At 36.2% G+C, this 23,489-nt stretch overlaps 1 protein-coding gene across 3 annotated transcripts in view; it reads left to right on the top strand.

The window, feature by feature from the left end:
* vps50 (VPS50 EARP/GARPII complex subunit) overlaps window positions 1-21,732 on the top strand; it is a 131,035-nt gene extending 109,303 nt beyond the window's left edge. For all 3 annotated transcript variants that reach the window (XM_069194768.1, XM_069194767.1, XM_069194766.1), the window contains 6 exons: window positions 6,388-6,536; window positions 11,081-11,177; window positions 11,467-11,625; window positions 15,610-15,731; window positions 17,432-17,621; window positions 20,507-21,732. In XM_069194768.1, coding sequence (XP_069050869.1) covers window positions 6,388-6,536; window positions 11,081-11,177; window positions 11,467-11,625; window positions 15,610-15,731; window positions 17,432-17,621; window positions 20,507-20,626 — 837 coding nt within the window. In that variant the 3' untranslated portion in view covers window positions 20,627-21,732. The remainder of the gene's footprint in view (window positions 1-6,387; window positions 6,537-11,080; window positions 11,178-11,466; window positions 11,626-15,609; window positions 15,732-17,431; window positions 17,622-20,506) is intronic.
* The last annotated feature ends 1,757 nt before the right edge of the window (window positions 21,733-23,489 follow it).

Below are 23,489 nucleotides of genomic sequence, written 5' to 3'. Positions count from 1 at the left end.
TGGAGCCTTCCAAAACGCTGTGTTTTCTCTCTTCTCTTTTCAGCATGGAATAAACCTATTACTTGTTCGTTTGCAGCCTATGCATTCTGACACAGCTACCCCCCTGAACTACTATAAAACATGTTTACACACACAACAAATATTTACAGATTGGATAATCTGTCCTGCTCCAAAAATATTGCCATACCGTACTCTTGATAGCATTGTCATATTTATCACAAATAATGACCAGAAAACATACAGGTCACATCTATTCAAATAGTCCTCCTCTGGTAGGGATCATACCTGCTGCATTGTGCCTTTGTGTGAGATTCTGGCACTTCTGCGGAGAGTGTTTGACCTGTCCTCGGGGTTCATCAGACCCTTTGGTGTCTCTTTATGAGCTGCCTTCTTGAAGTTCGAACCACAAATATTCGACTGGGTTGAGATCTCGATAGTTGCATGGCCAGTTCAGAAGAGTTATTTTGTGTGCAGAAAATTTTCTTTCTTCAGTTTGGATGCGGTGGATCATTATCATGCTAGAATAACCATTTTCATCCGAGCTTGAGCATCTTGGCAGAAGGACCTAGGTGTCTGGCCAAAATGTCCTGGTATGTGTTGGATTTCATGACTCCCCCATCTTAACACGGGCTCCAGGATGTGAAGACACAAAGCTACCCCAAAACATAATAGACCTCCCACTGTGTTTCGCAGTGGGCAGGAGTGTTTTCTCAGTACAAGCTGTACCTTTTTCATACCAAACATAACATGAGCACGTCCAAAAAGCTCAATTTGTGTTTCATCCGACCATGAGACATGGTTCCAGTCGTCCTTCAGATGTTGTTTGCCAAACTGGAGCGCCTCTCTGAGTGGTTGAGAAGCGGTTTCTTCCTTGCAGCCCAACCACGACCATTTTCCAGGAGGGCCTTTTTTCTCAAAGGTTTAGGACCAACACGAATCACAAACTTTCAGTCTGAATTAAATCATGTTTTATTGCATTTTCTCTGTACAATACGTAATAAATGACACATAGTTAGATATTATAATGTGCAAACTGTTATATATGATGTAATAAATTATATTGTTTTGCCATCTAACATATTGTGCAAATGTGGTAGTTTTTTAAAAAAGAATGATACATATTGTATACCAATATAAACTAATTCTATTAATTTACACAGCTGCCTGATATTAATTTCTTACAATCAGCTTATTTTTATGAATAGGAATCTTTTTGGAAGTAAAATGTATTTTGACAGGCTAGAGAATGTAAGACTTTTGGACTACATGTTTACACTGACAGTATTTGCTGTGGGCTGGCTAAGAATACTCAGACACCAGGAAAAGTTTGGAATTGTGGGTAATGAATGAGTTAAAGCCTTCGGTACCTGATCTTTTTATGAGACACATGGCGATTACCTATTAAAACCTGGTTCTCACTTAATTATATATAATTGCTTTTCACATCTGTTAAACATCGAGTGAGACATGGTAGCATAAAATTATGACATTAAGAGCATGATTCATTATTTCTGCATATTGAACTTCAAAAACTCATTTATTTGACTGATGGCCGTGTTTTAAAAAATCCCATGAAAAGAAATACAGATTAAATAACCTAGGCATTTATTTTTCCCCTTTGGAATGAACAGATAAGTCATATTTTGCATAGCTAAAGCAGATGATTAACTTTATCTAATAAAGCGATTGTTCCATTACCTTATGCGTTTACTGTCAAGTTATCTGGTTTTGCTTTTAATGAGGTGCAAACCAGTACGTGAGGTGAGAGAGTGAACAATAAGGTGCCTTTTCAAGTAAAACTAGAATAAAGAGAGGAGCTCAATTTATTAATATTTATCTTAAATTATAATCTTTTATGTTATAAAGAGAAATCTTAGTCCCTGCTTCTTTCACACCTAATAATATCGATAGACCATCGTGTTCCATTACGTGTCTGGAATGTCATTAAGTAGTGTGCTTTAATTTTCATGTAGTTTAATAAGTATTTTGTATGATGTCACCATATCAGCATTGCTCTAAAGTAAAATTCAATTAATTCATTTTATATTCTTCCCAAAACGGTCCTGTTTTATGGGCGACAGGCTACACCACCACTTGATCCTATTTTCTGTCCTTGGAGAATGCTGAAATCTAAAATGAAAGTGTTCCTGAGTCCAAATTCAACTTGAGTAATGTTAGCCTAGAAAGAGACAGTAACAAAAATCACCATATTTGTTTTTGTGCAAGACTTAAGTAAGATATAATTTTGGGGGAAATCAGTTATTGTTTGTAGTTGTGAGATTGACTTCAAATAAGACATTGGCTTTCTGATAATCTCAGGCAAGAGAGTTGCTTCTGGGACCTTGAAACATTTTGGTTTAATGGGATAATCTTAATTTATCTCTAAACAATCACTTAACTGCATATTATGTTCTTATGAACAATGTTTGTAAGAATCAGATATATTCCTGTCTTAAAGGAATTTCCTGCATGGTCTGGCTAAAAGGAACTGGACCTTTTTATTGATGAGCAGTTATGATAGGACCCGATTCAAGTGATCAAAATTCTCAAAAACACGGACAACAAAGTCAGTCCAGTGGACTGATTCAGGATCTGCAGTGAAACGTGAACCAGTATAAACTACATTGAAGTGCATTGGAAAAATGGGTGACACAGTGGTGCAGTGGTTATCACAGCTACTGTACCACACACCGCATGGGTCCAATGTTGGTAAGGTGTATTTGCATGGAGTTTGTATGTTTGCATGGGGTTCCTCCGGGTGCTCAGGCTTCCTTCGCCAGTCCAAAGACAGAAAAAAGAGAGCAAATACTTAAACCACAGTTTGATGAGAGACTACATACAGTTCTGTGTGCTAAAGTTGTTGGAAATCAATTTAATCTAAGAACTGTGTGCAGAAAAAAGACTAAAGCAGTAGCAGATCAGTTACAGGCACTGGTGATTAAGAGTCCGGTCTCAGAGGTTGAAATAGATGTACAAGTGAAAGGTGCTAAATCTCTTCAGTGTAGGACAAAGGACATTGACACGATATTGATTTATAAAATCATAATGGTATACATATGGTCACCCCAGGAAACCAAACTACACACATTGCTTTATACAAAAAGTTGTGGATATGTGAAAGCATTCAACCCATTTCAGTGCTGTGTTTCTGTCGAAACCCTGACTGAAAAAGGTTTAAATAGCTCTTGAGATGTAAAATGAGATTGTAATTAAACTGCCACCACCTGCTCCAGATTGTTTTGCAGACAAAGGAAATAAGGTGGTAGTTGTTAGGTGTGATGGCAGTAGGCTTTAGATTTATTCAGATTTATACTGTACTTGATGGTGGATGAACTCAATATGCACAGCAGTTTAGCAAACAATTTAAAGAGAATTTAGTGGAACATACAGACAGTAATAAAGTTGCATAGTGTGTAAATAATTGTTATTTGATACAACTGGTAGCTATTAAAGAGTCCTCTAGTGAGGTGAAAGCTGTGTGTAATTGGACACTTAAAAGCAAACATTTTGTTTGTGGTTTTACTAACAGCATGATTATATTGTAGCAAGCTCTGTGTTTGAATTTATAGGTAAAAAGTGAAGCAAATAATTTGTAGTGATTTCTCAAATTATGAGAAATATATACATATATACATATTTGAAAGAAAAACTAAAATAAACATAAATGACTTACTGTAAGTCTTAGGTGTTGAACTTTCATTTGTTTGCCATAGTATTTAGATTACAATTGATATCATATTAAATTTAGGTTTATTATAGTAAAATAGAGAAACAAGTTCTTATAGAGTATTATCTTCTTGTGTATTTTAATCATAGCCTCAGCTTAAATTGAGTCTTGATTGGACTTCAACAGTTTACCATTGTATATGATGAATGAATACTATTAAACCTTAGGGTTTCATTGTTTATATTTTTTAATTTCTCTTTTATTCCTCCATATTTGCACATTCATTTTTTTCCCTTTGCAATGTTTATGTGCATTCACATGTATTATTTCAAACTTTATTTTTATTAAAAGGCTGCTTCTTCAGTGAACTTTCTGATAAATGCATTTTTCTCCATTTTTCCGAGCATTATGGCCAAAATGTCTTGCCTTATGTAATACAGCTGATGATGTTTCTGGTTTTCATGAAGATGAGATTCTTAATTTTTCAAAGTGAGGAACAAGGAGGCCTTAGAGTACTTGAATGTGAAAAGTAACCTGATGTTGAGTTTAGCAAAATAATTATTCAATGAATAGTAACCACTCATTGTTGAAAACCTATTGGAATACAAGATTTAAGATTAAGCAGCATTTCTTTGCTGCTGTATGCAGTGAAATCTGGAATTAAATACATGCCAGACAAAAGTTTTGATATTTGACTTTTCATAAACAAAATGTCCATTTATTGTGATAGTGTTCCAAAAATAACGGTGCTCTCTTCAAGCTACATTATTTTTTAAAAACATGTGTGGTTATTCTTCAGCTTGATTTTTCAAAGTGAATAGCATCTTATATATAGGCTACACAGTATTATGTCAATTAAGGTAGAATCGGAGACATGTCACTGCTGTCAGTCATGTTGGTGGACCTAAAGGGTGCACTCTTCCCTCTGGGCCAAACGTTCCAATTACTGGAGCAAATTCGGGCCTCAATTTGTGCTTCAGGGTGCGCTATCACCGGTGCCTTCCTTTTGGTGAGTTTTAGTAATAAGAAAGTTTATTTTTGAAAATGTTTGTCCACATCAAGACCAGTGTCTGCACAGCACCCCCATTTTTATCAGTATGTTGTGGCGCTCTCGGGTTCACGTGGGGCATGCACCCTCGCTGCTGCCGCCTCAGGTCGGCCCCACCGATGGGGACTCGAACCCGGGCCTCTGGGATTACTCAACAGGGACCCAGCCAGTTGAGCTACCGCGCTGGTAAGCCGGCTCTCACGACCTGCAATGTCCACCGTATGCATATTTATATATCCATCTATATATTAGGACCATGTAAAGCCTAAACTGCTACGAGTGGTTTTGAGTTATGGATATTTTCTGTCTTCAGTTGTACATTCGCTTTTGAAAGATTGACTTTAAAAAGTCATCAAACATTGTAGCCAGGCATCTGTAACAGCAGTGTTGTGATATTGTTTTGATAAAACCTCAACACTTGTTCATTTCACAAAACTTGCAGCATTGTTTGCCTAAAGCAGTGAGCGAAATGTGAATATAATTATGAATGTAATTACAGTGACTAATGGCTGTCGTTGGTGAATAGGGAGAGGTTTATGATGTGGTAGCGATTAGGAGTGGATTACAGTTGTACATTGCTTCTGTGCTGAGCTGACTGAATGCTTTTCTGAACACAATTGAGTTTCCCTCAATGTTCTCTCCTGGCTGATGAAATAGTCAGCGTTCTGGACTTGTTTCTCCATTCTGGAGGATGCAGTAGCAATAGAGAGAATAGATTGAGAAGAATGGAATGGCAAAATGGCCAAGTCAAACTCATGTACAGTATATAGTAGATGTATAGCCTGGTTTGTGTCCTGCAATTCAGATGTTAAAAGTCAAAGGAAGTATTGATCTGATGTCATTAACTCTCTTAAAATTATTTTAGTAACAGTACCCCTCAAATTTCAAAATTGGCCATTATTTAAATATACAGCTTATAAAAAGGTTTTGATAAGTTTGTCCTTAAAACAATAAAACAAGAATGAAAATATTGCTAAAGTCTGATGCGGTTATTGGCATATAACTAGGAATTTGCTGACCTTATTGGATTAAGTTGCCCCTTGAATACACCAGTGCACTCTCCGGAATATGGACGTCTTTCCATTCCCAATACAGACCTCATTACCCTGAGAGATTGTGCTTTCTGTTCGGAAGCTCCAAAGCTGAAGAAATTAAGAACAGTTACAAACCAAAAGTGGCTGTTTACAACTGCTTTCGTGCCAATGGAAAGATGTTGGAAGGGTATCCACAGGTTGTTTATGTAATCTTAGCCATTTGTTATGTTTTGATCTGAGGTTGAGGCCAACGCGTTCAGCTCTAAAATGTAGAAACAGTCACAATTAGGTCTTCAACACTTCCTGCCTGTTAATGAATGAGAGCAGCCACACTGCCCCTCTTCATCAAACGTTTTTGTTGTTTACAAAAATAGAATTAAGGCTTCAAATGAGGAATGGGAAAATCCTCCCAGACATTTTTTTGTCAGTGTACTTTTGTCGACATGAAAAAAGGATACAAAAACAGAACTAGAATAAAATCCAATACATGTTGCAGTAAGTATGAAAAATGTGAAATGCACACGTTCGTGATTTAGATGTGAAAATAGGGAAGGATATGAACTCAACGGTCATACAACTGCTAATTTCTGCGGCAGAAAAAAAAGACATTGCTGGATACATGTGTCACTGTTTTGCAGGAGGCAGCAACAGAAAGTGCTGGGAGCCATGGAACTTCTGAAGAGCGAAAGGAGAAAGTGCCAAGCCCTCATCTGAGCCAGTTAGTGGTATTAACAGCCAGCGAAACACTGTATGGACTTGCAGAAAGAGTGGTTGCCACAGAATCCCTGTAAGTCCTGTATTCTCTTCACTGCCAAAATATCTTTTCTTACCCACTAGAGCAAGCCCAACAACAGCGCAACATTCTCAAAATGAGTAGCTGTCCTATTTGAGCTGAAGGTGTAAGTCTGTGGATACATGTTCCAAAGGATGCGCTAGTGCTTGCTTTTGAGGTATTAGACATTATAAATTTATACTGTGTAATGTTTGCAATATTACTAAACTGACATTGAGTACTGGGTACGGAATGTGTCCTGGGTGTATAAGAGTAACCGCGATCATCATGCTTTCTCGTTTCACAGGTTCAGCCTTAGTGCCAAAAAGCTTAGTTTAGTGCTGTATCATGTTGTTCTATTCATGCGCCATGTGTAAGAACAGAATGTGATGTTTGTAACTTTGTCTAGAAGCATAAGATGCTTCTTACCACAAAGTACCCAAAGGTGAAGATTTCTCAGAGACCAAGGACTTAGTAAGAGGTTTGTTCCATTATGAAACCAGCAGCTATATCACCCTGCAACTCACAACTGGCGACCCACTGAAGTTCAGCAGGTATGTGCCTGCTCAGTACCTGGATGGGAGATCTCCTGGGAAAAACAAAGGGTGCTGCTGGAAGAGGTGTTAGTGGGGCCAGCAGGGGGCGCTCACCCTGCGGTCTGTGTGGGTCCTAATGCCTCAGTATAGTGACGGGGACACTATACTGTAAAAAGGCGCCGTCCTTCAGATGAGACTCTCTATGGTCATTGAAAATCCGAGGGCATTTCTCGATAAGAGTAGAGGTGTAACTCCGGCGTCCTGGCCAAATTTCCCCCTGGCCTTTACCAATCATGGCCTCCTAATAATCCCCATCTCTGAACTGGCTTCATCACTCTGCTCTCCTCCCCACTGAGAGCTGGTGTGTGGGGAGCGCATCTTCCAGGTGGGTGCTGAGCAGTCAAGTTTGCAGACAACACTAAAGTAGAAAAATGAGCAAATACCACTAGAACGTAGATAAATGTATGGTTTTATATGCAGGAAGCAGAAACAAACTCTAAATACAGCTTCGGAAACACTAAGATAAAAGAGCCTGCTTATGTAAAGCATACAGTTGTGGTCATCGCATAATACGATGCTGTTTTGGATGTATTCTGGGCCTTAAAGAAATGGAAATGGACAAGCTGAAGGAACTGAACCTTTATTGTCTTGAACTGAGAAGGCTGCGAGAGGACTGGGTGCAGTCCTCCAATGCCCTGGCGAAGTGGAATCAGCGCTGACACACACACACACCTAAGGACACCAGCTGGAACTCCTTGGAAGTGAAATTAAAAGCTGAGAACAGGAGGCCCTTCTTTACCCAGAGGGCTGTGGGAGGAAGGGACAAGCTGCCCAGTCATGTTGTTAAAGCCGGCTCCTTAGCTGCTTTCAGGAATCTGCTAGATGGCTCTTTAGATCAAATGGCTACTAACAAACAGTCTAGATCAGCCTTCACTTGCACCCACTACCCACTCGTACAGTATCATTTCTCTTATGTTCTTTTGTATGGTCAAGTAATCATATATCTGACCATCTCAGACTTTATCCTTAGCTTAACTCATATTATCTTCATTACAGTGTATTATTTAATACAACGCGGTTGTCATACATAGCCTTAAACTTACATTTGCCAAATACATCTTAAATAAGTGACTTCATTGATTCGTATATGTTTCGATTTTCTTCTCCAATCCAAATAATATTGAGATTTTCAAAGCACTATTAAAATATGCTTCCTGTGTAATGTTTCTCTTATAAATTGACTCTCTTATGAATTGACCCTTTCATCAATTTACATTATGCTCTTCACAAATCCTGCCTTCTGATCACCAGTCTTGTGTCTGCACTTTCTGACTGAAACAGACTTGGAACCCAACAACAATTTTTCTATTGCATTGGAAACCTAGTTGTGTGTCTGGATACAAAAATGCTACTGTCTTGGTTGCCAGACGGCAGAAAGCAAATGCGAGAGGAATGTTAAAGAAGTGTGAGGCAGGAAAAGATAAGCTTTTAATCTCAGAGACAAAACTTTAGAAAACATTTACGTCACAGTTACTGGAAGGCAAAGACCAGTCTCTCTCCAGCACTAATCACGGACAAGCCCTTCACTGCACAGATTTCAAAGTAGTGAAAAACTAACAACCCAGTGAGTAGCATATATACATACATGGAATACCTAATGTCTGAATATCGCCATTAGCAAGGTTAACAGGATCTTTCAAAGGTTATCTCTTGTGTAACACCTCATTTATTCTTTCCTTAATGGAATAATCAATAGATAAATTGACCATGAGGTTGTACAAAGATCAGACTTTCTGTTGACTAAATGCCTGTTTATATGCACCAAGGCAGATCAAAATTAAATTATGTTCAATCAAGCTTCAGTGTATCTTGTGGCATAAACACGTGACTTTAAGTGTAACTCACATAATGCAGTTTTCACAGTTCTTCGTTATAAAAAGATGCACAAGGGCTTATTTGGAAGCTTGGTGCCATATTTAATGCTGGGTGTGTTTCTTAATTCAAATAAGCTGTTTGAGCTTTGAAATAATTCTCCTCATTCTTTGATTGCAATTCATTTACTTTATTTTAAAACATTCTAGGTATTTCTGAAATTTGATTTCTGAAGCAGCGTTTGATTGGTTGAATTTAATTTTTTTTTTCTAAAAGGGGTGTTAAAATACTTGTAGTCATCTCTGTTTAAGACGAAAAAGGTTCAGTTCAATCATCATGGCAATGAAGGACAATCCAGAATGCATCTGGTTTTCTCTTCCAGAGCAGCAGCTTTTCTGTAGCATAGTGACCACATTTTACTCAGTATTCTAAGTCAGGATTTACTGAACAAAATTGAACAATTTTATCAAGCCATCCCTTGATTTAAATTCTAGACTTTTTTTTAGTATATCTCCCAACATTGTGTTTGCCCTTTTATTGCTGTAAGTGATCAGTCAATAAACTCTTAGTAAACACCAACTAAACATCAAAGGGTTTTTCATGATTAGCCTCTTCAACCTCATCTGCACTTATCTACAGTACATGACATGACCTCTACCGGGTGTTTTCCCAGTCTTGAATTTTATCTAAATCTTTTTAAATTTCATTGCCTGCTTATAATGTTTGCTAATCCTATTTTGGGATAATCTGTATATTGTCTGTTATACATAATTCTAAATGCACTGATCCTGCTGAGATAACCGTCACCATAGGAAGCTGAATAATGTTCTTACTTTGACTAAAACCGTGTGCTGCATTAAAAATGTGACTCGCATTAATTGTGGCAATAACTAGGAGTGTTTTGAGAATTTGCCTGGAGAGCAAACCATTTCAGTGCAATCTTTGAGTGTCTTATCTATCCAAAAATAATCAAATTAGTTGTATTTTTACTCTCTGATGTTATATCTCTGCTGCTTTCGCTTTTGTAGATGAATAATGGGTAAGAATGAAACCACATATACTGAGATACATTCAAAACACAAGTGCATTAGTTTCAATACTCATTTACTGAGTTTTCAATGTTTGCCTTGTATATAAGAAATAGTATAACTAATTTCTATGAGTCAGTCCGCATTATGATATCTAACTTGAAATGTACTGTGGTACACAGCTTTTGTGACCTAGCACATTAGCTATTTCCATAATTTTGTTTAAGTAATTGTTGGTTAAAATTCAAACTGTGTGCAACCTCGATCAGTATGCACCCTTGTTCAGTAATTACTCCTCAAGTTTGCTCACACTTTATTGTCTTGAGTTCCTCGGAGAGTTGCAAGAAAATTGTTTTCGCAGGGTAATAACTTTGTGTAATTGATTTATCCATATCAAGTGGAAAGAAAAATTTAAATAGTTTGAATTCCCTCAACCACACATTCACATGAGATGGTATGTTTATTGAAATGTTTTTTTTTCTGTATTTAAATATTGAAGAGGTGTGAGTTACACACAGCTGAGGACTCTTGAACAATATATAAAAAAAAATTCTTTATGGTGGAAAATAAATCGTTTTCTCAATGGCAGGTATAGCAGTAGATTACAAAAAAGTAGGCGATGATAACAGGTGTTTTTTCTGTCAGGAAATAATTGTTACTTACACATGTTGATTTCCCTCTGTATTTGATATGTCTTTGAAGTCTTAAGAACTGTAACTTCTCCTGTACTACCTCTTCTACCAATAGCATAGCCTGGGGTGACAGCCCACTTGATCCTTCGCCTTTCTTCTTTTCTCACGAAATGATTACCACAGTTATTCTCGTGTCAATTTTAAACAGTGATTGGTGAGGCAAGCCTTTCTGAGCTGTTTTCAACTGTAAGGAATGCCTGCATCTAAATTTCAATAAGCCAAGGGCCCTCAGGCTGGAATGATATTTTCCCAAGCTCTTTTTCCAGCAAGATTTGAACCTGTATAAATCACCCAAACATGCACATTGAAGCGCACACAACTTTACCCTAAAATACACTGAAATACATTAGCATACATAGGAGAGGCATTTAATTTAAAGCTTTAATTAGACAACTTGCAGAAGATAAGCTGATTTTCACTGTCATCTACAGGGTTTTTCTGGCTGAACAGTTTGAGTTCCTCCAGTCTCATCTTGACACAATGATGCCCGCAGCCAAGAAACCATTTCTCCAACAGTTCTATTCCCAGGTGAGACTCCTGGTCTTTAATTCCTCGTAAAAAAGCTCTTTACTATTTAAAAGCAATTACAGATTTTCCGTTTTAGATGGAAATGATTTGCTTTTTTTTGTTCTGTATCAGGGAAAGAAAATAAAAATAGCCTATTGGTTTCATATCCCAGTTGTCATTTCGTTTAGTGTTTGTGTAGATGTTATTTTTTTTTGTAATATGCTCTCTTTAGTGTAATGCAGTTGTGGAAAACTGTATAAATGTTATTAGCCTACTTGCCAAATACTCACTTATACCATTTTTGTTACAGACCATATCCACTGCCAGTGAGCTACGAAAGCCTATTTACTGGATTGTGGCTGCCAAAGCCATCGATTACGAACAGATGTTGCTGCTAATGGCCGGTGTAAAATGGGACATAAAAGAAATTATGTCACAACACAATGTATATGTGGATGTGCTTCTAAAGGTACAGTACTGTTTTTCAAGTCAATGAGAAGTCTGACATTTTAAATTGAAATACCGTTAAACTAAAGATAATGTGTTTTGAAAGATTTGGGCACAAGTATTTATTCAAGGTACGGTACTGTATATGCATGATAGATCAAGTAGATACAGAAGCTGCATCAGCGTGAAGAGGCTGCTAGGCTGCAAAGGAACAGGTATAGGTTTATTCCATTCTGAAAAGAGAAGAAATGAAACACAAGGTTTCGGCTGTGGAGCCTTCTTCAGGTGGGTTATTGATTCAATAACTTTGTGTAATTGATTTATCCAAGTGGAAAGTTACACCTGTAGAATGTTCTACAGGCGAAATGTGTTTCTTTTCTTCTCTTTTCAGCATGGAATAAACCTTTAGATAAGATGGATAAGACTTTATTAATCCTGTAGGGAAATTGATGAAATTGATTTACTTGTTCCTTATGAATGATAGATGCTAACAGTTACTCAACAGGACTGTGTAATTAGTTTTAAATTATTGTTCAAGTACACACATTTGCTTTTTAAGATGTCTTTAACAATGAATCATCTTTTCTTAGAAAATTCTGCAAACAATGTCCACATTTCTGGCAAGCCTTTGATTTCAGAAATAATCTTACAGTTCAGACACTGTTTGTCTCGGCAACAGAATCCCATTTCAGAAAGCAGGCATTACAGCAATTGCCTGCTGCCCGTTTCATTATATTTTACTGCTGTCATTGTTCCGGTATGTGTTGGTTTGTATTCATTCTGCCCATTTAGAAGATGAGTTCAGTGACAATAATCATTTTTTAAATTATTATACCAAATTTGTCACTTGTTAACCCCTTGGGTGAAAGACTAATTTTTATTTTCAAATGTTATGTTTTCAACCTTGGTTTCCTGTAAAATGATTTCCTTAGAGTTCTTCCCCTTATAACCCTTGTTAACTGATGCTTGCTTGCTGATGCTGAACTTTTTAGCCTTAAATCAGTACAGATTTGTAAATTAAAACAGCCGTTTCAAAGATGTTTATCAGTTGTTGTCTTAGATTCTATATTAACAACTAATTCTTTTTAAAACCCAGTTCCTCATAAATTCAGCATAATTTTGTTTGTATTGTTTTCAGTATACATCACTCTCTGCAGGATGTTGAAATTGAAAAAGACCTCTGTTTAAAGCTACAAAGACCAAGCACATCATCTACATTTAATGTGGATTAAAAGGGCTTGGGTATCAATTATTAGTGATGGTTTTAAATAATTTATAGTGAGTGGTTTGGGGAATTAAATGCAGATTTGCAAGACATTTAAGGATTTGTGAAGAGAAGAGAGTTGTTTTCCCTTAACTATTACTCAGTTCTAGGTCGTTCAACTTAAAATCTTTATTCATGCTTTCAGGTCATTCCACTATGTGTTTCGTGTGGGAATGCATGATATTTTTTGCATGACTGAAGCATATATAAGGAATATGAATCAGAAGGGACAGCTAACATTGTGATAGATCTCATTGAAGCTTATTGGTTTTGAAGGCAGACGAATTATGAAATAAATATGCATTTCATGCAATCTATTCTTAAATGGAGTTAAGGCCTTTCCTGAAAACTGCTAGTTACACAGTCCATTGAACAGAAATCACTGACAGGTAACTGAAAAATAAAGGCATAACACGAAAAACAGATTTTATTGTGCTGTTTTGCTATGGTTAAAAAAGTTCTCTGAATTAAATTCCAGTAAATTCATGGATAACAGTCTTAAATACAACAGTTATTATTAAAGTTATATATTATAGTTGTATAAAATGTGTGTTACTGTCAACAAAAAAATTATAGGTATTACTATAAATTACTTTTTCTTCTGAATGTTACTTTCCCTTAATTCTCTTTTACTGCTGTAAAATGGTTTAAGAATCAATTGTTTTTAGTGCAGCAGTAGATATAATGATCTAGGTGATGATTTAGTCTTTCCCAAAGTAGCAACTAAATAAACTAACAAGTACAATACATAAAATAAAATAGCCCTGTCTCAGATACAGCAGTGGAGTCTAAATGAATGTTTCCCAAATTTCTCGCAATGTTACTTATTTTAAAAGCCTTGTTGAACATTGAAATTTTGCAATTCATACTTAGCATGCCCCTTAAAACACAGTTATTCATATATACAAATCTCTCTGTCCCAGAAATGGTAAATATCTAATGCACGCTTGCAACCAAAGGAGTTAATAGTTAGAACTGCAAATATATTTATGGTGTTTGTGTTTAGTTAGTTTACGTTAGGGAAAATTGCAGCTGAAGTACTGGGGATCCATTTATATAATACAAATAATGGAAAAATAATTAAACTTAAGAAATCTCAGATGCTCTCCCTTTTAATTCTCCAATTAAAGTATAAATATGTAACAGGTATGTAACATTTAGGGATCTTACTCATGGGATTTTATGGAAGTTAATGTAGGTTAAAGCAAAGATGTATTGCAATTTCTTACAGAATATGAAAATAAATCCAGATTGACTGGGGACAACTGAAATTAATTCTATTGGAAAAATAAGTAATTTTTCATTTGTAACAAAGGCAGTTTTGAACAAAAGCTGTTTCTTAGTATTGTAGTTAATATATCAATTATATATAAGTGGCTATAGATTTACTGTAGGAAATAGCTGTTACTTATTGAAACCCAGTTTTACCACTAGGAACCACTGGAAAAATAAGGGTTTTAGAAACAAAAGGGCATAAACACCTTTTAAAATACTGAAATGCACTGTGAAATTCAACGTTTGATCGACTTTCACTAACATGATAAAAATGCATGATTTCTCAGATTTAATTCTAATATAAGGTACGTTATACAGTAGGCACTTTTCCCCAGAAACAGATTGCAGTAGTTATAACACTTCCGACAGGGCATCCTATGTAGTAAAAAATAAATTTTACTTGGATACTGCGCTGATAATAAACTTTGAGATTTATATTTCATACTTTGTCTTCAACAAGAAAACCAAAAGAGATTGTGCTCAAGTGAGACAGAGCAGCTCCAGAAGCGTACATTTTTTAAAGTACCTGGGATCACAAAGATGTTAATACATTTCATCATAATGCCCCAGCTGGTTAAATAAGTTATGTTTTGAAGGGCAGTCACCTCTGGCACACAATTTAGCAGCTGTTTTTGTAGCAAGTAAACCACACAGCTTCTAGACCATAGAAGCAGCTTGTATCGTGAGGTGGTGTGAAAGGCTCTTATTTATTAACTGCTCTATTTGATACTGGGAATTTAGTTATTGACAGCAGTGTTACAGTCCTCTCAAGACCAGCAAGCTGCACCTGGTTAGTAACAGGAGACTTCGAAGTAAAATCAGGTGACTGCTGTAAGTATTGTTAGTGGACCAGTAGATGGCGCACTGTCCTCTGTACTGGAATTTTCCAAAATCAGTACCCCACTACATGAATGGATGACTAGGTGGTTCCTTTTCCTCTGGATCAGAATTACCAGAAAAACGTCTCAGTATAGTGACAAGAAAATGCACTGCAATAGGGAGGTGGTAGGACATACTGCAATAGGGAGGTGGCATTTTTTCAATGAGATGATAACCAAGGTTCTGACTGCTTGGTCATTGAAGATCCCAATAAAGAGATTGAAAACACTAGAGTGTTAGTCCCAATGTTCAGGCTATTGCACAGTCTGGCCTTCCTGACGTTTCCCCTTACTTCTGTTAGTGAAACAGTTTCTCACTACCCTACCTGGCACAGAATGACTGCTGTCCATCACCTACTGGACTGTGCTGCATTTGAAGCAGTTCCCCTACTGCTTTGTGTGCTTTTGGATATTTTCGGTATTAAAGGCACTATATGAATGCGAGAAGTTCCAAGTATTGCTAAATACATATAATAGATATATAGTATGTATCTGTTAATTCATATTGTTCAATATTATGAGAATTACAACTACACTTACTGAAAAGATGGGAAGCTTGACCTGTGTTCATATTTTTTTTTTCTTCTAGGAATTTGAGCAGTTTAACAAGAGACTTGGAGAGGTTTCTAGGCTTGTTCGCATACCTTTGCCGGTCTCCAACGTCTTGTGGGAGCACTGCATTCGACTGGCTAACCGAACTCTTGTGGAGGGGTAAATCTGTTCTTCCTTGACATTGCAAATCGCCCCCTCGATCTAGCAGTGACAAATCTCTGCGGCACTGAGGCCTGCATTTTCATTTTCTCCAGGAGCTCCCGTTTTCTTCCCCTCCCAGAGGCATGCTGGCTAGGCTGTCACTGAGTGTCCTGTCCAGGGTGTATGTCCCACTTTGCACTGAGCAGCCTCCTGCTGATGGATGGGAAAACCCAAATAATCAAGAGAAGCCGTTGGCTGCCATCTTTTTTTAAAACTTCACATTTCTGTTCTGAAGATCTGAATTAAACAGGGGTTGTAGCCTTGTTCTAAAGAACATCCCTGAAACAAGAGTGACATATTTATGAAATACTGTAGGTCATATCTTTAAGGAGCTATAGTTTAGTTAATCTCTGAAGTTAGTTTACCATAGTAACCTACTGTAGGAGGTTTTTTGTAGCATAAAGAGAGAGAACCCATGGCTGACTGTCACAATTGACTGACATTAGTGAGTTGCCTCATTACTGTTAAAACACTCATAACCTATACATTAAAAAAAAACAAAAAAAATCCAAAATAAAATCTAAAATAGAAAACAGAACAAATCAAATTTACAATAAATACAAAACACAAGCACTGATACACATACAGTATGAAGGCTTTTCTTACTAGAACCATAATGTGTTCTTAAGTTAAATTTAGAAGTTTTTATATGCCTTCAAAACATTTTTATTTAGGAAAACAGAATACAGTTCATGATTGAAGGTTCTGAGGTGAGGTGCAATATTTGTCATAGCTTTAAATGACATTTGTGCTATTTATCTACAAAAACAGCAAGATACAACCCAAATCTGAATTAATTAAATACAAACCATAATGTATTGTGTTTTTCTGTTTTCATTATTAGAATCTATGTTAGTGAAATCCACAACGGATAAAGTCTTTTGGTTGCTTTTCAGTCTTTTTTCTTAAAAAATGATGCCAAATTAATCTATATCTGATGAATATCTCATTGGGCTTTTGCATTGTATGTATAGTCTGAAAGGTCAGCACACTGTTAACACAGTCCTGCTGTCTTTTTTCATTACAGGTGATAGAATGTTGTTGCACAGACTCGTTCAGACTTTATACCCTTACCTAGTATATAGCCTTTTAAGTACTGGAACACATTCGTGTTCATTTTTGAATACTAAGGAAAGGTCAACGGCTTTATCCTCAGGAGAACTTATAAAGGTCAGATATCGAATGTGCCAAGTGACCCTGGCAGTTTGCCTTTGCATTTAATTAAATCCCTTTTATCTGCAAGTAGTGTGGAGAAGAGGAGGCTTATTCAATATGACAAAACCGTTTTTGCCTTTAAAAACAAGAGACATGAGTGAACCTGAAAGGCTGCTGTTGACATTGGAGTGAAGTCTGTTTTCCGCATGTAGTTTGTGGAAACAATAACAAAGTACAGGTTTCAGCGTCTCAGTGGACTAATGGAAGTTGACATTAGCATGATCTATATATGCAGCAGTAAACATTTAATATAATTTAATTAATATTTAATAGAATTTAGCACTAATATTATATATTACTTGATGAAATAAATAATTTGCTGGGTAATTTCTTCTTGACCATAGCTGACAGGGAGATAGCAGGATGTTTTTTTTTTGTATTTAACCAGTGAGTGTTGTCAGGTTAGTCTTTTACTGTATGTGCATGTTATTTCTGTCTTCCAGCTATGCTAATGTAAAGAAGTGCAGCAATGAAGGACGTGCGCTGATGCAGCTGGACTTTCAGCAGTTTTTAATGAAACTGGAGAAGCTGACTGACATCCGACCAATTCCTGACAAAGAGTTTGTTGAGACCTACATCAAGGCCTACTACCTAACTGAGAATGATATGGAGCAGTTTATCAAGAACCACAGGGTAAGATCATGGAACTCCATTTGTTTACTGTTATGCAAAGGTACTGCTGTTCATTGTGCCACATACTGTACAATATTAATGACTAATTATTAAAATCTCTAATTAATGGTTGCATCATTGCATTGTGCACCCTTTTCTGAGAATTAGTTTACATTTTTAGCTTAAAGAAAACTGCTAAGGAAAAACATCCAATGTTAAAAGTATTGTTTTTTTCTACACTAGGGTGCATTAATTCTCACGGAGATTAAGTCAGACTTTAGAAATATGAATTAATTGAATTAACTGACAAAAATAATGCATATTACTGACGCACAAACAAAAAAGTATTTTGTAATTAGTACTGTACTGAGTTATTGTTTTGTCCCTGTTTTGCTTTTGTATAACATAAATTATCACAATACACTGTTCTCTGGGTTTACCAAATTGTCAATCTCTAAATTGGAACTGGTTGTGACAAACTTGTTTGTGTTTTCCATTGACTTAAGGTTTCTTATTAATATAAAAAACACTACACAGTATGCCTCTTCTGTATTTTTCAGTGATTATATTAATTTCAGTTTATCGCTCATCTCATGCTCTGTACACCATTGATTCTGGATTATTTATTGTTCCAAATACATTTGACAGATACTTCAGCCCCTGAGCTTTGCTGAAATCTCTCACATTCCACATGTTTCTCCTTCTAAAGCTTGTGTTTTTAAGTTCAGGTAATTCACTTCAGGTAAAATCTTATTCTGTTGTGTTTAGTTTTGTAGCTGTCAGTTTAAATTACTTATAGGCTTGACTAATACCCTTTCCACAAATGTGGCTTCAAAGCATTTTAATGCTGTATATTATTGGATTTATTATCATTAATATGTTGTCTTATTTACTAAGAAGTCACAGGCACTAACAGGAGTTTTAAAGAAGTTAATTTTGATAATCATCCTGACCGTTCTGGTTTCTTGATAAGATTATAATGATAATTAAAATCCATCATATTCTTACTACGTCCTACCTTCAGGTGGCACCTGAAGACACCTGAAGAAGGCTCCACAACCTAAACATTGTGTTTTCTTTCTTCTTTTCAGCATGGAATAAACCTATTACATATACTTACTACTTGCTACTGTGCAGAATTCTCCATTATTTCTATACTGATCAAATAAATATTCATTACAGATTAAATATTTCAGAATCATGGCATTGCTTTGTAAAAGACAAGAACAGGATTAATTTATTTTCAAGCATAGCACATCTGACATGTTGTTTACTCATCCTCGCTATTCCTTGCTGAAGGATGTACTGTAAAGTTTAGAAATTTTTATGAAGATTAAATACACCATTTGTGCAGTGTTAGTTCACCATCTGTGCTGTATAGGTCTTCACTCTTATTCCACTGCTTAGAACACATTTACTAATTCAGTGACAGTTCTTCTTCTGTTGTGTACAGTTGTATCTGGTTCACATTTTTAACAAATTGCGATATTATTTTCTTGCAGTTTATTGAGCAACTATAAACAATGTATAGAAATGGTAAAATGATTGAAAAGAGGGGTAATTCATCAAGTTTTAAAGTTTAGAGAATTGCTGTCACAGTTCCATAAGAACATCTTCTGCAAATGAATAAAACCAAGCATAACCTAAGGGTATCTTATTCTTCACTCAGCAGGGTACCAGTATTTCTTATTTATATCAGCAAAAGGGGGCGGTATGGTGTCTCAGTGGTTAGCATTGGTGCCTTGCAGAACTGGGGTCCTGGGTTCGAAAAATGGATGGATGTCAAAAGGAGATGCCATAAATGACTAGTCACTTTTGTCCATCCATTTCCTGACCGCTTTATCCAATTCAGGGTGAGCCAGAGCCTATCCCAGCAAGCAACAGGCGCTAGGCAGGATACACCCTGGATGGGACGCCAGTCCCATACAAACATACAAACTCCAAGGAGAACATACAAACTCCACGGAGATAGTACCGTAGGAATTTAGCCCAGGAACGTAGTATATCCGCCCTTGTAAATTTCCTTTTACATTGTCTAAAAGTCTTCCATTATTGTCCTGGACATGATTCCTTCATCCTGAATGGTTCTTGATGATTCTTTTGCAGTTGTAGAACAGAAAGATTTTTTTAATTAAAAAAATATTTTAAGAGAATCCAGAGCTGAATTTGTTGTGATGCATTGCTGATTTAGAGAGGACACTATCAAATATTTCATTTATCTGAATCTATTTTAACATTGTGATAGAAAGAAGAATGTCAAGGTTTGTCGAAATGAAAATATACAATAATGGCTCTTGGGAAGTTTCTGATTTCTATGATTTATTTTAGGCCAATGGTAAATATATTTTATATTATATAAGTAAATCTATTATATTTCTAAATAAATATAGAATATAAATATTTTGGGAAATTCAAGATTTATGTTAATAAATGCTTAGGTGTAATCCTAGTGATTCTATTCTAATAGACTGTAGTGCATTGAAGAAGGGTGTTTTAATCATTATACTGAGTGTGCCAACACCACTTTGAGTCAAATTTGATGACCATTATGAAATACATTTCTAAAAATGTTAATTGCATAAAGTGGTACATAATGTGTCATTTTACCCATGTTTGTTAACCATAGATTGTGTGGATGACTGTCTTTTTTGTCAATGTTTGGCCAGTTTAACTGTTTGTACAGATGTCTGAAGAAAAAGAAAACATCAGGTGCTTGAAAATTAAGAAGAAAAAGAGAAAATGTTTTTTCACCAGCCCATGATATCCTTTAATGACTGATGATGATCAAAAGTCTTTTTTTGTGGGTTGAAGTTTGTCAGTTGAAGTGACATAACTTTCTCCATTCAAAATAGAAGGTAGTTTGTTCCTTTCTGTCTGGTTAATACAGATGTGTTTTTTCTGGCCAGGAATATTCCATGAAGCAGCTGACAAATCTGGTGAGTGTTTGCCTGGGATCGCACATAAATAAGAAGGCGAGACAGAAACTGTTAGCAGCTATTGACGACATCGACAGACCAAAAAGATAGTTACATCCATTCATTGAAGAGCAAGAATGAGCCTAGATGAAGACGACAGCCAATTCGAATGAGATGTTGCTATTAATGTACAGTCCATTGTGCATGTTCAGCTTTTTGAAATAGAGCTACTTTAGACTTATTGGAGACATTTGTTGCTCTGTTGCCTTTTGTAAGTTTTTTTTTTGTGAGAAGAATCTTCTAGTGATGTATTGATGTATCAGGAAAACTGTTTTCGTGTCTTAAGAAGTAAGAAAAAGCATGTTACAAAGTGCACTAAGAGTTGAGCTACAGTCTTATTCCATGTCTGTGTAAAAAGGGGTTTCAGGAATTCTTAATTATTTGTTTATTGATAATCATATATCACTACTTACTGTGGGCCTAGTTTAATGGTGCAAGGTGTATTCTGTTAGTAACTCTATACAGCTCCATGTGAATGTATTGGTACCTTCAGTCTAATTGACTTCAATGCATATGTATGAAAAAACGGTGTATCTGCTTTTGCGTGAACAGAATTATCTAATACACCGGTAATCACAATTACAATTACAATTGTCAATGGTAGCTTAAAAAGCATATTTCAAAATGATCATCTTCACTGGTGTAATTCAAGTATTCAAGTTCTCACTTTGTATGAAATCTAATAGACACAGGATAATGGCTTTTTTTCCATGTTTGTGGGGGGAGGGGTACTGTTTGTTGTTTTATCTTTATGGTGAATATAAGTATGTTAGCATGTTCACTACTTTACCACTTATTCTAAAACAGAAACCACATTCCTGGCAATATTATTTCACCTTCCCATTAATAAATATGATTCTAGAAACTACTGTACATTTTGAAGATTCTGTGTTGAAGTCCCTATGTTTTGGTTGCAATACAGCTGCATCATTGAAATGTTAATAGCGAGCATAGTTAATGTACTGTATTTAAGTCAGTTAGCTATGCCAATACTAACTGGCTACTGTATAATTGTCATTTATAGCATACTAATGTTTAACATGCAGATACTGTAGACTGAAGTGTAATCTGTTAAATTTAGCCCAGATGTAAAAAGTATGAGGAAAATACATAAATGACCAACATTTTCATTTATAAAATAAACACACTAACCGGAATTTGTGTTGTTTTTTTTTATCCTTCCATCCATATTTCAACCGATCCATCCGGTTCCAGGTCAGGGGGGAGATGGAGTCTATCCTGACAATAACAGGTGCAACATGGGGTTGCCAGATCATCGCAGGGCAGACACACAGACACAAACACATACAGTACTCACACCAGAGCCTGTTTTCCCAGAAGCCAGTTAACCCACCAGCATGTCTTTGGACTGTGGGATGTAACCGGAGCACCCGGAGGGTGACACAGGCAGCACCCCAGGTCAGGAATTGAGCCCAGGGCCCCATGCTAACCTCTCCACCACTGGGCTGCGCTTACTTTTTATTTTTGTTTTTTTAATTTACAGGGTCATCACAGCGGAAGTGCATTGCTGCCACCAAGGGGAAAAGAATCCTCGCCCTTATCTCGTAATTAGGACAGAGTTTAGAGTAATTCTCGCGCACTTTGTGTGATCACGCGATAGCACAAGTGTCATATAATACCTATATCATTACGTGCGCCTTGCAGTTTTAAGCAGTGGAACCGATTGCACGTATAACTGTTCATAACGGAACCATCATCGTTTTGATCTCTAAATCCCACAACACCGGTCCTCATGCTCGTAATGAGTCTGTTCGTATTTGCTAAAAAATGACGAAACCCCAGTCGTAAGTAAATCCGTACAAATTCTGCAGCGCTGGACATTCACACACAATTATAATGGACATTATAATACATTTTAAAAGTCGAGAATTTTAACACTCATGCTAAGAGCTCTGAAGGTTATCCCATTAATTCTTTTCTTTTTGCCCATCCACAGTAATAATGACTCACCTCTTTTTGTATCTGTCAGCATAAATCTCAAGCCTCTGGTAACCTCAGGTTTCTTCTTTCCAAACTTTTTAAAACACATTGTTCCCATGTCTAGAAAGTGCTATAAAAATCCAATTAATTTAATTTAAACCCTGATGAATTCCCATAAAATGGAATATCAAAGCTTTGTGCCTTTTTTGTTGAAAAAATGAAAATGTTTTCTTTTGTAGAAGGCAAACAAAGGAGTGACAGATACAGGAATCAAAAAACTTTATTCTATATTAAGGTTTAATTTTGAATGTTTACGGGTATACAGATTATTAAAACATATCATCCTAAGAAAATGTCTGTGAAATTAAATTGACAGAGGGAGATACTATTTAAGGTTATTATTCCTCCTTGAAGCATTAGAAAGTGAGGACCAATACACACAGTATACGTTATGTATATTTTTTGTAGTTTGTTTCTTTCACCTAAGACATTTATTGGTCAATTGAATCAATTATGTACATAACTGGTCAATAGTTCCTTTTTTAGATTTTGGTCCTACAAAGCCTGAAGGACAAGCCTAACCTTGATTTAGAAATAGCCATCAGTGCTGTCATTGGGAATTACCCAAAGATATATCTCTTCCCTCTTTCTTTTTGTCAACATGTAACTTTTTTTTTCCCTTAATGTGTAGGCTTCAATACTTTTTATTTTCTGCAGTGTACCATACTTCCATCGGTATGAGGACAATGAGGACTTCTGCTAATAATAGTATTTTAATATATGCTATTAGTACATGCTGGTATTCACAGCCAGCCATACATTTAAGCTAATTGAGAACTGCACAATTCTGTCCATCAGAAATCTTGGAAAATGAAAAAATGAAAATCCTTTCTTCACAGTAACTGTCTAGCTATACGTTACAGTCCTTCAGTTATTTTGAGTATAATAAAGAGTTCATTTGAGCCACCTACAG

Source organism: Lepisosteus oculatus, chromosome 10 (assembly GCF_040954835.1).
Source record: "Lepisosteus oculatus isolate fLepOcu1 chromosome 10, fLepOcu1.hap2, whole genome shotgun sequence".
Lineage (NCBI taxonomy): Eukaryota > Metazoa > Chordata > Actinopteri > Semionotiformes > Lepisosteidae > Lepisosteus > Lepisosteus oculatus.
Note: the sequence above shows the minus strand (reverse complement) of the source record. Positions and strands in the feature narration are given on the sequence as shown.